Source organism: Plectropomus leopardus, chromosome 2 (genome assembly GCF_008729295.1).
Source record: "Plectropomus leopardus isolate mb chromosome 2, YSFRI_Pleo_2.0, whole genome shotgun sequence".
In the NCBI taxonomy this organism is placed as follows: Eukaryota; Metazoa; Chordata; class Actinopteri; order Perciformes; family Serranidae; genus Plectropomus; species Plectropomus leopardus.
This window is the reverse complement of record NC_056464.1, coordinates 28,663,964-28,680,974: the sequence shown is the minus strand read 5'-3', so window position 1 is coordinate 28,680,974 and position 17,011 is coordinate 28,663,964. Positions and strand designations below refer to the sequence as shown.

Sequence of the window (17,011 nt, the reverse complement as noted above, 5' to 3'; positions counted from 1 at the left end):
CACACAAGCTCTCTGTCAGCTGAGAGATGAGAGATACTGTGGTCTTAGCACGAACATCTGTGCAGCTGCACAGCACAGAGTTCAGACACTTTTCCAGCACAATGCAGTACAACCAACATGATTTGGCAACCTGCCTTCATTAAGGCTATATAGAAGAGAAAGAGCGGAGCCTAAATACCTCTGTGAAATAAAAACCACAAGTGAAACGGCCTCCCAGCTGATAATGGACCAATAAGAAAACAGGCCAATTCATTTCCTGCAATTACCTCAATGGAATTTTCGGTGTAGAAATTTCACTGAACAAAGCGACCCATTTTCTGATTCTGGGACCATTTCACGCACTTTTTAGGGATCTCTTGTGGTCTCTGAGTGAGCTTTTTTTCCACTCACATGTTTGTCTTTTCCTGCTCATTCTGACAGTTGTTTAGGCCTCTAAAGAAGTGTTTCACTGCTAAGAGATGCCCTGCATAGATATCCTAAAACAAGGATATCTATGCAGTAGAAAGACGGAAACTGGTGCTACGTGACCAGAGAAAACAGAGAAAAAGGACACTTTAGTTCAAGAGGTAGAAAAACTACAACTTCCAGAATGCATTGTGGCATACCAGATGAATAAATGCTGTGAAACATTTCTCAGTCCACTTTCAGTCAGACTAACATGTTTACATGTATTTTAAAAGTCCAGTTTTAGTCGGACTAACACAATAATTTTCCCACAACGTACCAGAACACAACCTTAAAAAATCCACCTCCAGAAAATACAGCGGGTGAAATCATTATGAGAAACGACCTAATGAAGCTAAGCACTAGTCCTGTGAAATTACCATGGCTAAGGCACAATTACTCCATTCTTCCATATATCCTCATCCATATACATGTCCTTGTCAGTGTATGATTCTGCTCACATAAAGACCGTCAGCGGCAGGCTGTAAAACAAGCCATACGTGTCTGTGTAAACAAAACTGCTGTGTCCCCAGATGCAGTACAGGATTACACAGTCATGTAAAAACATCTGCTTATGGTCGGCATAAGTCATGCATACAGTGCAGGCAACGCAGCAGCAATAATTTCAGACAGAATGCAATGAAGACAGCACAAAGCATTAACAGTTTAAAATGTGGACATGAGCCTTTGCAGGAGCCTTGGTCCACAATGTAAACTCATGTCTGTGTGAGTCAGAGCAAAAGAGTGTTGTCTAATTGAGGCTCAGATGTAATTAATAGCTCTTTCTCTGTGAGTGAAGCTCCTCGGAGGTCTCCTACTGTGGAGCTGCACTAGCAGTGGTGTCTTGCCTCCTTTTGAAGTTAAACTCTGCTCATATCTTGTGTTTAGACTCTAATTTGGGGTTTTTAAATATGAGGACCAATGCTTAAGCAGCTTTGTTCTATGAAGATAGGGAGGAGCACAATGGCTGCACCGCCGCAACAAATTTAGTTCGAAGATCAACCAAAACATCAACAACAGCAATGTCAGAGTGATCTAATAAATGGATAATTGCTTTTGGGATATTCACCGTGATCTTAATTCCATCAGTAATGTTTCATGTGGAGGAGATTTTGGCAAAATAAATCAGTGGACAGTAAACAAATGATTTGGAGAAACAAAGAATAACAATTACATATCTACACAGACACATGCACACACCACACGCAAAACAGCAGAGTTTGTAAGAGGGTTATTTTCCGATTACTTACCATGATGCACTACTCCTCTCAATCCCTGGATGATGGGGTCCACAGCTGGATTGTCTTTTTGCCCCAGCTGCAGGAAATTTCCAGAGACAGCGGATTACTAAAGGGATTACAAGACTATAATAATAATCTAACATAATGACTAAAGGCGATCAATATGAGCAAAATACAGAGGGTGCATGCAATGAGGGCAACATCTCTACAATACAGTATAATCTAGCAGAATCTAATTCCATCTATCATTATCGCCAGGGCTGCCATGTTCAATTTTTGGGTGGGGGGATTTGAAAGGTTTACGTCACAGATGAGTCGATTTTGTAGTCTGGTCATTTTTGAGGCTGATTTTTCTGATGTCAGGCTAGATCATTGTATTGTACCACTAACTGTTCTGCCTTTCTCCCAGAATAAAACATCTTACCTTACTGAATGAAGACTGAATATCTTCAGAAAAAACGGGAACTGTTTCAGACCTCCCACCTAATTAAGCTGATTGGACTTTAAATTTATGGGCTTCTGGTTTGTGTAAATTAGGACAAATGTTTGGTGATAAAGACATGATGGTCTACCCTATTCAATTTTATTTAGATTCCTCCAGGTGATAAGTTACGTCATTGATGTTTTAAAAAGAGATCTATTTAAGATATAAATCCACTGATGCGGTGAAAAAAGAAATTTCAGCAAGGATGGTAATAATAATATAAGCTAACCATCAACCACCATTTCAATGTAAAAAATAAGCCGGAAAATAAACTTTGATACAATATATCCCAGCTGATTTGTAACAAATGTTCAGAAAATATACATAAAACAACCATCTCATAATATTTGAGGGAATATACTACGAAGATTGTAGTACGATACTTTTAGTTCGTTTTGGTTTTTCGCCAGATAAAAACCCATTAAGCCGACTATTTGGGAAATTACCAGAAGAGATAAAAATGAAAGATTCACACTTGATCCTAGTTATAATGGCAGCAATATTTAAACAAATTACAAGGAGCTGATTTAAAAATAATAACTTGATTAATTTGAAATGAAAGGATGATGCGAATGAAATATTTTTATATCAAATGGAAAAAATAACCATGCTTTCATGGTATCGGACACCATGTCCTATGTTGAAAAATGTACCACCTGACTTGAATTTATCAATTATTAGTAATAATAATAATAATAGGTAATATATTAAATCTTACTAGTATTACCTATATAAGCATATAATTATTCATATTAGTTATCTAAATTATTTTATCTGTCTTGGGGTTTTCTTTTTTTCTGCATTATTTAACTTCCTGTTTTTTTATGACATGTTATGTATTATTTACATTTCATTGATTTGTAAATCCAGTATCACTATGTCACATAATGTCTTAATATGTAAATATATAAAAAATAATAATAATAATAAAAAAGACTTCTGAAACATTATTAAATATTATTATGCTAAGATGGGTACGGACAGTATACTGTATTGGACATGATAAATGTTTTAAGCAGTAAAACAATGTTTTTATTACCAATTTTAATTACCAAATTTGGGTATTTAAATACCCAATGGGTCCATAAAACAGATCCATGTCTCTCTCTCCTCTGGGACATGCACCAAGTTATGAATACTGTATACATTTTTAAAAAATATATGTAATAATTTTAAAATCAGATCCAACTGGATCTTAGAGCAAACTATGGGTCCATTAAGGTTCATGTCCATCATTTTGGACCTGTGAAGACCTCTGCTTTGTAACCGTCTTTAGCTGGTGGTATCCAGTAGCTGCATGGATCCATTAGCCCGTAAGCTTTGCTGTCTCCAGAGGACGAACACCACTGCTGATTCCCTCCTTATCTATTAGGCCTACTGCTAATTCTTTGAAATTACTTAAGACTATATGTTGTTCAGCCCCACATTCTTGTATTCCCAATGTCCTACTTAATAAGCAAGACTGGACAAAACATTGTTGGGATGCGGGGACCAATCTCCCCTTGCTCAACAATAATTCAGGTCAGTCATAGGAGAATAATTGTGTGGAACTGAATGCTGAATGTGGATAATATGCACACCTTAGAGGCCACTAATAGGCCTTTGGGGAGCACAGGAACAACTCTGCTCATTGATTAGAAATGGTAAATCTGAGCCAATGTGTGTGTGTCCGCTTAAAAACTCTCACATTGTAAACTGCTACTCAGCGGATTGTGTATGGTGGTGCTAATTGCAGTAAGCAATAGGGCTGTCAGGACCCAGTGGAGGCATTTAGGTCCTCGTACACACACGTTTATCAGAGTCTGACAGTAGACCTACATTACGAACACCTGTGTCCCCATTCCAGCCTCGCTCCTCCTGATAGCTGACCCTTGCCTATATACTATTAAGCTCAAAGTTAGCCCGCATTGATCGCCTGCCATCAATCGCAGAGATAGCGCTAATAGAAATTAAGAGTGTAACACATGCTGCTGGTGTATGCTTTTTCACGGTTCATAAATCTCTGAGATGTTTTTACTGTTAACAGAAATTAGGACCATTCTTGTCCATTAAGAGCTTATGTGCTCAGACCTTCAGGGGACAATTTGTAGTATCTCGGTAAACAATCTGCAATGTGCCACAGAAAACAGAGAAAATAATCAGCTGCTAGGTGGAGAGAAACTCTTCTATCACAATACAGGGGCCAAAGATCATTGCTTATAAATATTTATCATTTTCTGACCCCAAAAACTTATTAACATCTTCATCCTTTTCATAATTTGACTAATACAATTACAACAACCCCCTCAAGCCAAGAGTCCTTTCTTCATCCTGTTTGACTTAGTATAATTCCTACTTCCGTCTCATGTCTACCAGTTTGTTTTTATCCGTCTTGGTTTTGTAATCTTCTTCAAACAGTATATACATTGAGTTGTTTTACATTATAAGCCTATGAAAAAATATACTACTGTAGCAAAAACTAAATGGATAGCTATTACAAAGGTTTTCTTTAAGAGTGGTGTAACTTTTCTGAGAAAACTAACTGGCAGATAGATGCATCCTAAAGCATGAGCACAGCATTTTTAACAAGAGACTGCAGCCATGCAAGTGGCTCTATGAGGCTGCACTCAGGCACAGCTGTGCTTTGAGCTAAATGCTAACGTCAGCATGCTAACAATGACAACGGGCCTCATTCACCAATATCTTTCTCAGCTTTTCTTAAATGTGTTCTTAAAGGAGGTCTCTAAGAAAAGTCTGGACATGTTGTTAAACTGCATAATTGTTCTTGTGTGTTCCTATAATGAGGAATCCCATCGTCCTTGTAGTTGAAAGCGCATAGTTGATCCTGATAAGCAAAAACACCCCACAAATCCCCATAAATGGCCTTAGGACTGAAGAGCCATGTGCACACACATAAACTGAAGTAGAAGAACAAGGAAAAGAAAAGCAGAGAGAATTTAAGTCAAGAATGGTCAAACAAAAGTCTATAGAGGGTGGACTCCAAATGTAAAAAAAACCAAAAAAAACTATAATAATAATAACTGATGTAAATTGAAGTGGTAGTGAAGTGTTTATCTTCCAAAACACTTTAAAGCTTTTTAAATTCATTAAAATAGATATTAAAATATTGTAAATGAAAAAAAAAACATTATAATTTGAATTGATGAAAACCCTACCTAAATACCAATTATTTTGTCCAAAGAGTAAGAGTGATACTTTGTGTGCAGGGTAAAAAGAAAACATCCCAAATAAGAAAACATTAATGATTGTTTGAATCTTTGTTAAAACTACATTAAGATGGTCTTAAGAAGAAAGATCTTCTTATAAAATAGTTGGTGAATTAAGCCCAAATGCTAACATGCTGATATTAAGCAGATAGACATTTTAACATATTCAATTCATGATCTGATGGGAATATTATTAGTTTTGCAGTTTTTTGTGATGAAAGTGGTGAAAATCCACCATCAAGGCATGCGTGTACCACTTTTATGATAATCCATCCAATAATTGTTGAGATATTTTACTCTGAACAGATGTGGTAGACAGACAAATGGATGGACCATGTTTATGTTCAAGCCCACTCTAGGTAGAAATGCACTTGTGCAGTCTCTGTTTTCTTTGGATTACATCTGTCTTGACCCTTGGACCTTACCTCAAAGAAGACCGCCATGGCAGCGATGATGCGTCTTTCCTTGATGGCAGCACTGAGGCTGTCAAAGTCATCTGAATTGTAAAGGTAGATCTGCATCTGGGATGGGAAACAGAGCATAAACAGCTTGAGGAGTGGACAAGGAGAACCAACAGTCCTGTCATCAATCACTTGGACACACTGCTGAGGAGCTGATGAAAAGCTGTTTTGAGGGGCATAAAAGAGGGTGTATTTATCACTCCCATAAATCTCCCATAATCTGTGTCATTCCTTTTTGTGTTCTGCCACTCCTGGGGAGATGCTGGAGAAATACAGCATCCCATTCCTCAGGGTGACCGTCCTCATGGAGACAAGTCGGGAGCTATAAGAGGAAGAGCTGCAGGAGTGTGCTCTTTACCTGTTGTGAGATCTAACAGAATGGCATACTTCTAATCATTGCGTCCAATTACCCCAAATCACCCACAATATCACTTGTAATTTCACAACAAAGCTTATGTGAATACAATGTGAGAACCATCGTACACTGAATGCATCATATACCTGTCACGGCTCTGCTTTCTGATAAAAAAAAGAGTCTCATTCCTTTCATTTCAAAGCAGACATATTACGGTAGTGCTGATCAAAATCAGCAAATGATTCTAAAAGTAGCAATTGGAGCTGCCCATCATCTCGCTGTCTCGATCCTCTTTAAAATGAAAAACCCTTTCATGTCACTGAACCAAGTTAATTGGCAATAAAAAAAGGTTCTAGATGTTGATTTAATTAAAGGGTAAGCTTGCCTTTTTTCTGCGTTCAAAGAGAAATTATGGAGGAAAAAAAACCCAGCCACAACTGGCTGTGCTGAAAAACAGATGCGAAAAGTCTTAATAAATGGGCGCATAAATAAGGATAAATCCATTAATGTGTACCAAAGGCCTAAACCAGGTACAAAAAGACTCAATCCAGATAATTTAAGGTAATCAGTTTACTTCAGAGTTCCTTTAACTGCAGCCTTTAATGGAACTAATTTGTTGTGTGAGAACTCAGCAAGAAAGAGCTTCAGCCATTCATCACCCTTCAGATGTTATTAACTACATTACCCATTTAAGCTGCCCCCCCCCAGGCTTCATTTACTCACTGACACTGGCTCACGTGACCTGCTCTTATTAACCGCACGCTGGATAACACGATATTCAATTGTCAAACACTTTCAGAGCAGCCAATAAAAATAAATGTTGCCGAAAGCGATTTGAATCACTTGATTGCACGCTTCGTTTCACTGGGTGTTTGTGAGCGCTGGCACAAAAAGCCCCCTCTTTGTGAAACTTAAATTATGTCCACAGATATCACTGCAATGTTGCTGATTTTAAGCAGGACATACAGGTGGTCTGACCAATCTTTAAGCGCTCTTAAGACATTCAGATATGTTTGTTTTTGTCAAGACAAAATTAACCATACTGTTAGACAGAAAAATATGTAAAGACAAATCTACAAATTGTGAGTACCAATAACCAAGAGCAGCTGGTGGGAGACCAGAGGTACCAGGTGGAAACTGAAAGACAAACAGAAACATTTGAGCTTTATAATTCACCTCCAGTTTTCTCCGTAGAGCAGACGGCCCACACTGTCCACATCTCCAGAGCCCATCTTTAGTCTAAATTCAGTTTATAAGCCCTCAATATATTTTTTTCAAGACAAAGTGAGTACAAACAGAAGCGCTGAAAGCTGCTCTGCATTCCCAAGTTCCATTTTAGCACAAACAGGTGAAAAACAAAGTCATGTTTGGCATGATTTCCCAAGACAGCGAGATATTGAGGCAAGACAAGCTACACGAAATAAGTTTGTGTGCAGAGAGATCTTAGATTTATCACAGCGGCACAAATTTATTCTCACTTCCTCACTTTATGCTTTACAGCTGTGCTACTGCTGCATTTTGTTGTTAACAGGTAAATGTGTCTTTTTTAACACAGCATGATTTTCTCAGAACTGTCTACCTTATTTATGCACCTACTAAGTGCTACAGCATTAATTTTCAGGAACAATTAAGTATCACAAAATTCCTTCTGTAAGTGTTACTGATCTAATACATGAAACTTTGTCGTTCACGTGACAGATTCATAACACAGAACGTCACAGAGAGTGAAAAAGGATAGCATAAGAGAATAGGACGAGAGTGAACATTTTTGTGTCTCAAATTGGATACTTCTGTAGTGCCTCGCACTGAGAAGTATGGCAAAATGCACTACACTGTGTGCACTAAGATTGTGCACTCATAACTAGGGCTGTACCCGACTCAAAATCATGCCAGTCGAATTGGATTTGAGTTGTTTATCTCCTGTTATACAGCTCATTATAAGAACTTTTCTCTATGTTGATCATGTGTTATCTTTGCAAGTCGGACACCATAAACACACATCATTCTTTTATCCTTTTATCCTTCGGAGGCCGTGAGAGCTCAATGCAACTCAACACACGTAAATAGAAAAGATATGATTGTATGACTCAGATATTGATGTATTTGTTATACACCTAGCCTTAGTCCCTCTAGCCAACCAATTCATAGTTCACTTATTTTCTAGCACCACTGGTGGGTTCTTGGGTTCAGTAAATCCATGTAGCACGAACCACAGCAGTTGCTTGTTCAGGCATGTTCATCAGTTTTTAGTTCCATCACATTTATGTGTTTGGTAGTGTTTCCTATGTTTTCGCTATTTAGTATATGCTTTGAGCTCTCAGGGTCGCTATATCCATCCCCATTAGTCTTGAGTGCAGCTATGCTTTCAGTGCTGCCGGAGCTTTTCTCTTTCTGAAATGTACCACACCGTACACCCACCCCAACACTTCATACTGTGCGTACCCTTCCGAGGTGTGATTTGTAATCCATGTATAATTAATCTAACCTTGGTGACACCCTAATATATTATTAGAAAAGATCTCCTTATGGTACCCTGAGGCAGAAAAAAAAATCCACTGTTTCATTTTTCATTGTGCTGTTTGAGCGAACAGGTGGTCCATCTATCGATCTCCCCACTACACTCGCATGAGAAAGACCATGGTTAGATTAATGTCAAGCTCAGAAGCCACAGGCCGAGCAGCCGTGGTTGCTGTTTTTTTGTTTGTTTCTTTATATGACCATGTTACAAAGGCAGAGCAGCTCTATAATACAGCTCACTGAATTTGTCTTTCCACCCCCACACAAATATAGTGTGAACTATATTTGTGTGTTTTTTTCAAGCTTATGGGCAGGTGGGATAAACACTTTTAAGGGTTTTTACCCCACTTTAAGTGTAAATGCTTTATGCAGCGTGCTATAAGTGACTCAGGGCAGACTGTGACTCATTTGAAGTGGGGAGATAATTAGACAGCAGATTGGAAAACAGTCTCTGTTTAGCAGAGACAAATAAGCCCTGGAGCTCAACCTCCAAGGTCATGCTTCTCAACTATCCAAGAACAAAACATATACACAACAAAACAAAAGCTAACCTCTGCTGTAAGAGATCACTGGGTATGTCAAACACAAACATTTATGAACGTGGATTTTGGCTGTGCACGTCGTGTCGGCTGTAATATAATCTCAAATACATCAAACTCTGTCAAGGCATAAATATGAAATATGAAAATGCCACATCTTGCAAGGAAGCAGTTCAATGGCCAAAGGCGAGATCCTGCATAATCAGTTCCCCTTCAACCATTCATCATTCGATAACACTCTTTCACCTTCTGATTCAGTGAGTGAAATAATGCATCATGTTTGATACATGCAGGCTGACTTATTGATAAAGAGAATAATATTATTTTTTGAAAAAAAGCAGACCTCCCACTCTTTGCCGTTTCTGCACGCAGTATGTAGTTGACAGGAAACATATTTGCTGCTATGTGTAGGGAATATTCCTTTTTATACTTCCTGTAGACAAGACTACTGCATTTCCCATGAGGGTATGACTGTTAGATTGCCATGAATAGCTGTCTTTTGTTCGCCTTATTTTTTTCTAATGTGGTCTTTCTATTCTTAAGATTATTTTTTTGGCTCTTTTATTTGCCTTTATTAAATGGGATAGCTGGAGATATGCAGGAAAGGGGAAAGTGAGAGAGCGGACAACATGCAGCCCCAAATCAGGACTCAGCCTTCAGTACATGGGGTGCACACTCTACCAGGTGAAGGACGCCACCTAATGTGGTCATTTTCTTTGAACATTTCTCCATGGTATTACTTACGAAAGCCTTATCCCATGCTGTACTCTGTGTCAAGTCAATCCTACCAAGGCTGCGTGCTCTCCACATACATGCTGGCAGAATACATTTTACAAAAAGAGGGTCACCCATCCTTTGAGTTATGAAAAATACATCAGAGCTCCTTTGCATCCAACGGGCAGAGCTTCATTCATGGTTGCTGCTGTACACTTTGCTGCATTCATTTTAAATCTGTGTATTTGTTGCCAGTTTACAGGCACCACGCGGAGGCACAAATACTCTAAAGCAACCTTTTCTGACAGATGTAGCCCATTATCTGGACCAATACTCATGTTTGTTTCATTCCTCTCTTCCTGAATGTGTTCTGTTAAACTGATTTTAATCTGATGCTTAAATAACACTTTTAATTTAAAAACATGGAAATAATTATTATATGTTTTCCTGCTGTACAGGGCACAGTATTTGTCAATATATAGGCTTGGTCCCTTTTTCTTTTTGTTTTGTGAGTAGGTTTAGACAAGGTCTGCATTTCTACTGCATCACGTATCCATTCATTTTAGGTATCTTTTTGAACTTTTCTACTCCCTTGTCAACTAGTTTTCAATCAGGGTTCCCACATGTTTTACCAATTAATTTTCAACACTTAAGCCACGGGCACAGCCCTAGATTTTGAATTAGTATTGCAAGGACCATATGTATGTCATGTAATGTTTGACATGCTTTGGGATTTTGATGAACATATTTTAAATGATAGCAAAAACAATGTATACTCAAAAACATTCTGTCAATTCCAAACCATTTCAAGGCCTTGAAAGGGTTTCTTCAATTTTATAACTTTTACAGCACTATCATTATTCAGTTTTCTGCACTCTCAATTGCAGCACGAGGTATCAAATTGTTACAGCTGATTCAGGTTGGCTGGATGTTTTTCCTGTGCAGCTGAACCAATTTGTAATCTCATTTATGTGTTTATTTTTCCTTAAATACGCAAATGTGTGGACATATTTTTTCCAAGTCACTATTTCTGTTTTTATTCTTTTTTAACGTAGCTATGTCAAAATCTTCTCATGTAGCCTCTGGAAGGCGTCATTATGTTTCTTTTATTTCTATTTTTTTATTTTTCATAAGTAGAATATCATCCTCTTAAATCCTTTGACAAGAAGCTCAATGCAAAAACCTTGGCCTTACACACAAAGACATGTTAAGCTACAATTCTATATTTTACATCTAGAACTGATGTATCTGGAGGGCATAATTTTCTTTGTCTAGTTCAGCTTTTTTCTAACGGCAGCCTAAATTGGTCATTAAAGTGAATTCCGTCGTCTTATTTAGACGCACACCATCAAAGGGAGCCATACGCACAACAGCTTTATAATGGCTGTATATAATCCGGTGCCCTTTAACACTACATTGAACACAAAGTGATGTGGCAAAAATAAATCTAATTACTCAGCCATTCAGCATCAAAAGCCGTGCCTGCAGAGAGTGCTCCACAGAACAGGGCCAAGAAGCAAACACTGGAGGACTCGAGCTGCGTGTTTGGAGATAGGACATGGAGGCAAACTAACAGCCACTTCCTGTTTTCATACACTGTTATATTTACACTAATTATTAACCATTTGACAACAGAGGGGATGAAAAAAACATTTAATATAACCCCACAAAATGACACATTTGCAAATTCATTTTAGATGATGAATAGAAATGGCACTGTAAATCATTAAATTTGAAAGGCACTAAAAACCAATTCTCTGCACCACATAAAAAAGAGTTGGATTTCTGCTTTAATCCAGAGGCCAGAATAAATAATACCAAAAGGTTTCAGACTTAATACCCTTTATATCTGCACTACAAGCTTAGGTGATAATTTCTTTTCTGCTTTTTCTTTATTACTTGCTGTCTGTTTTTTTTGTTTCCTTTGTCTGCTATTTGTCTTTTGGCACTAATGGCATTGAGAAATGTGTTGTGACCTTGTACAAAAAAAAGCCCTTCAGGAGCAGGAAAAATACAAACCTCAGCTTCAGTGTATCATTCGAACAACTCCCCAAACTCTATTTTTCTTGACATTCTGACATTAGGCGTGACATTAACGTGCGTCTCTATCTCCCAACATGCACAACGTTTTCTCCTTAGATTCATACTGTGAATGTTTGCACATCCCCCAGTCAATATTTCACACATAGCTGCAAAACACTGTGCAGATCTTCCACTTTAGTAAAAACAGATATATTTTACTATTTTTCTCTTTTTTTCATTTTTATATCAAGCCCCTTCACTTTTGCACTGCATTTATCATTTTGCACCAAAAAACTAAGAAAAAATTATTTGTGTGTGCAAACCAAGCGGGAAAAAAAATGAAGGTATCCAAAAACTAAAGTTCTTCAAATAGTCAAATAGACTGCTGTTTTGAAGCCACAAGTTCGGCATTTTGGCAATCACCATCTTGTTTTTTGGAACCAGAAGTGACCATATTTGGATGAGAGGGTAAAGCTGTGGAGGAGCGAGGGATGAATCTGAATTACATACTGTGTTGACGCCTCGCAGGCAGCTTGTCATTCAAGCCGCCCCGCCCTTAAATATGCTTAACTTTGGGCCTTAATCAAATGTACATGACAAAATGCCCAACTTTACAGCAGAAATAAATATGCTTACAGACTGGTTCAAAAAAAAGAGTTTGATTTCTAGAGCTTATTTCCCCTTTCATGACGACTGTAAAAGGGTGAGTTTTTCTCAAAATGTTCGTACGCATGTGTCGGTGCCCCTATGCACTGAGATACTGATACCCCATTTTTTGAAAGCCACATTTTTAGAATATTATAATTAATAAGGAGACTGCTATTTTTGTTTGATGTGACTTTTAAGCAGTCAGTTAAACACATCAGTTCCTTTACTTAAATAAAATCACAACTACCAAACTGTGAAAATACTCTGTTACAAGTTTAAATCCTGCATTGAATATGTTACTTAAGTCAAAGTTTGTATTACCAGAAAAATGCACTTTAAGTATTACAAGTAAAAATACCCCAAACTGTTAAATTTTAGTTTAAAAAAAAACCCCACGTCATAAAACTCAAAATTATATATATATATTTAAAACTCATACCACAACCCAAAATTATTTAAAAAAAAAAAAAAGAAAATACCCCCCCCAAAATGCTTTTTATTTAAAAAAAAAGGAAAAAAAGCACCTCAAAAATGTATTTACTTTACTTTTTCTAATTATTGAGGCTGTACTTGTTAATACATTTTGTCAATTTAATATATAAAATCATCATATTTTATAAACTCCTCTCTTATGTTTTGATGCTGTCAGACAAATGTAATGAAGTGAAAAGTACAATATTTCCCTTGTAAATGTAGTGGAGTAAAGGTGTAAAGCAGCATGAAAGGAAAATACTCAAGTAAAAGTACAAGTACCTCAAATTTATACTTAAGCACAGTAATGATTAAATGTTAAATATACTGGTGTAAGCAGGTCCATGCCACCATTATTTGAAAGCCAGCGTTTACCTAAAAGCACTTTTTGACTACAGCCCTCAACCTAGTGGTGCTTCTTAGGGACAAAGTAAAATTGGACTTACGAAACATCAACATGCTACCTCAATTCTGCACCAGGCTCCAATATTCAGTGTTGACCCTCAAGGCCCCAAATTGCACATTTGTCAAAGTGTGTTGTAGTGACAGGATGCTTTACCTCTACAGGAAACCTTCTGCCATTTATGCTGTGTTCTGAGCCTGCTGATCCATTACTGTGGCCCCAGTGAAACTCCATCTTCTCAGCCTTAAAACGCCCTGGCAGCCCAGCACCTCTTACAAAGTAGTCATCCTTCAGAAGAACAGCAACTGGAGACGAGGAGAGGTAAAAAAAACAAAGATGGAATCAAACAGAGAAAAAGCTGATGAGTAGTCATAGAAAGATTCGACTGAAGCTCAGAGCAGTGGAAGCTGCTCATTCTTTTATTTTAAGCCTATTATCTCAAAATCACAACTTAATTCTCATTATCTCATCTCAATTGTCATTTGTTGCACTGACAACTCAATTATCTCAAAACAACACATTTCAATTCTGTGGTGTTCGTATTTATTCCAGCTTCTGATCCCGAGATGATGCACTTTGTTATCTAAAAATATCCATCTTTTTTTCCACGATAAAATGATACAATTGAATTTCTACCTGCTTCAGACACTGTTGGATTTATTTATTAGGCATTGTTACTTCCCTGGGACATTATCAGCATGAACAAAAACATTTGGCAAAGACAGTAGACTGGCTCTGATTAGTTTTAGTGTTTAAAGTACACGAACTACACAAACACCACTTTTGGTTTCCACACCATCTTTTTTTGATGAAATTGGATGTTAAAGACACTGCCTTGAACACAGACTTGGTTTTATTTTGAAGCTATTACACAGAATAAAAATATATTGTCATTACATCTCATTGCTGTGTTTTTATCCTTTTTTTTGAAGTCTTATTTGAAAGGCTAGGAATATCTCAAATGATCCAGACTTTAGTGGCCAGAAGAGCAGCAAGAGGGACATTTTGCTACCTGACAACCCACGGCCTGACATTGTTTGGATCTGGAGGACGCTCCATGTGGGGAATCATCATCGTTGTAAAGTCAGTGGTGGGCACATTCACAATGATGCCATTGATTGCCCTTAAGAAAGAGCGCACAGCAGCCTCTTCCAGTGGCCTTGACATCCTTCTGGTTGACTGTGGTTGCTCTCTCATAAACTCGCTGCATGGTTTGGTGGTTTGAGGTTTGCCATTTTACCCCATAAGATCTTTTCATGTAGATGTTTTTGCAGAATTTGTATGCTGTCATTATTGGTTATGAAAATGAATGTCCCATAAATGCATTTTGATAGTATTTACAGTTGAATCTCATTAGCCCAGAAACAAGAATGTAACTCAAAAAATATGTGCAAAAACACTTCCGATATTTTATAACATTTAAGTTCTAGGGGACACATGCATGCAGAGAATTCACGATTGTGTAGGACCAGCCAAATGTTTGTTGATGTTGGTGTGCTTACCTGCATTGCCTTAGCATGGAATCTCATGTATCGATACATGTGCAGGCTTTCAAATTGTATTATTCAGACCTTGACCAACCCTGTGCTAAGCTTAGTCTGGTTTTCATCCAGACTGTGGAGCCTGTGGCACTCCAGTTTGTTTGTTGCCAGTTGTTGTCAGTTACTTGAATTTTGTCTTTTTCATATATGAACTTGAATAATTCAGTGCTGTGTATTCACAGATTTATATTGTATTTATTGAATCTATCGTATTTTGGCATACGGAGTATTGTTGGTTTTTACATAGTACGCTATGGTCCTTTTTCTGTGTTCTTAATAAAGTCATTATTATTAGGTGATATTGTTACAATTACCTGCTGAGTCATTTTGCATAGGTGCAGATATAAGTATGTAAATTCAGGTCCTTGAGATCCCATAACAGACTGTGATGTAAAATAACATACTGTGCAAATTACCTAAGGATCATTCTATTTGATTTCTGTAAGCATTTCCTCTGAATGAATACTGAGTATCCTTTAAAGAATTACATTACAAATACCAGTACTAGTACCCTTAAAATGATACCAATGCAAAAAGAGTACTTCACTCAATACCCATAATGTGAATGAGGTGGCGAATGTTTTGGTGGCACACTGAACTGCCAACACCATCAAACACACCATGCTCAATTTCACTACAAAACAGACTATGAGAATGGCTTGATGCTGAAGATGGCAGCAACATTTTTTTTCTGATCCAGTGGGAGTCTGGCTGGTCTGGGATCAGATCCTCAGCATAAACGGGATCGAATGCAGCTATCGTCTGACTGGAGACCTTTTTAATACTACATGGTACTAGGTTTTTCGGTAGATACCTTTTAAGTATTGAGTGACGATACCCAGCTCTAATGAATATTCATATATTTTTTTTTTTTTTCCATAAATGTTTTATTATGTTTTTTTTTTTTCCAAGTGAAACAATTTTCAATTATACTCGTAATTACAAAGTAGTTCAGTATCACATGTTTTGTACAAATATATAGACAAATATATAGACCAAATATTCATAATTTTGGTCTTAAATCAAATTTAAACCAGTGAAACCAACGAATATTCTCAGCAACAAAAAAGCTTTTCATTGTTCTGTATAATGGCAGTTTTCCCTGCGAGCTCTCTGTTTGGTTATACACATAGGACATAGTTAGGCTCCGAGGATTTTATCAAACATTCTCTCACCTACCAAAAGCCTGAAATTCAGGAAGTAGAGCAGTATAAAACCCTTTCACTTGCATGAGAAGTTTTTCTGCAAAATTGAACAGATAATGACGTCTCTTGCTAGATATTGGTGTTCGCTTATAGATAGCTGTCCGTGTCAAACAGCTTCATCACAGAGGGGATGAAACCACAGCTTTGCATGTTGCTGCTATCTGCCAAAAAAATGTCCAGTAACTCCAAAATTTCTCATTTCAGTGGAGAAAAATATCACTGTTACGGGCTGGAGCACTTCTGAAATCCTGCAGTGGCTTCTGAGAGGGTTTTTGAGGGTCATAACATTTTCACAATTTATAGTGGGCCATGTAATCCTCCTCCTGGGGTTAAAGCACAGACATTACTGCTGTTATGAGGTTTTTACATGACAACAGCAATTTGAATTCCCCTTAAAAATTCAGCCTGTCTGCTTTTCCTGAAGACCAACATTAGTAAATGTACTCAGCGGTGTCATGTATGGGTGACTTCAAGCTTTGTTCGTTCTCCAGTTTTCCAAGGCATCTGAGACGCCATCATGACAAGGCATATAATCATCCTTCTGCTGTCCCGGCTGAGGTTGCATGTTAATGTATCTATAACCCTTTACCACGTCTGCATTTGACATCATTAGCCAGATTAGAGCCAGTGCTTTGTCAACTGATCCTCTGCTGTTACAGGGGGATTTAGTCAGCCTCTCTGGATAAGGACAGCCCACTTATAATCATATCACACAAAGCAAACCCAGAGGATGAGCATGTGTACAACCAAACACGGACTG

The 17,011-nt window shown here is 37.6% G+C and overlaps 1 protein-coding gene across 1 annotated transcript in view; it reads right to left on the bottom strand.

Moving 5' to 3' along the window:
* The window catches only part of ca16b (carbonic anhydrase XVI b), a 139,603-nt gene that overhangs the window by 43,770 nt on the left and 78,822 nt on the right, over positions 1 to 17,011 (bottom strand). The window contains exons 4-6 of the mRNA XM_042507475.1: positions 13,662 to 13,810; positions 5,801 to 5,896; positions 1,695 to 1,761 (exon numbers count right to left, since the gene is read on the bottom strand). Coding sequence (XP_042363409.1) covers positions 1,695 to 1,761; positions 5,801 to 5,896; positions 13,662 to 13,810 — 312 coding nt within the window. The remainder of the gene's footprint in view (positions 1 to 1,694; positions 1,762 to 5,800; positions 5,897 to 13,661; positions 13,811 to 17,011) is intronic.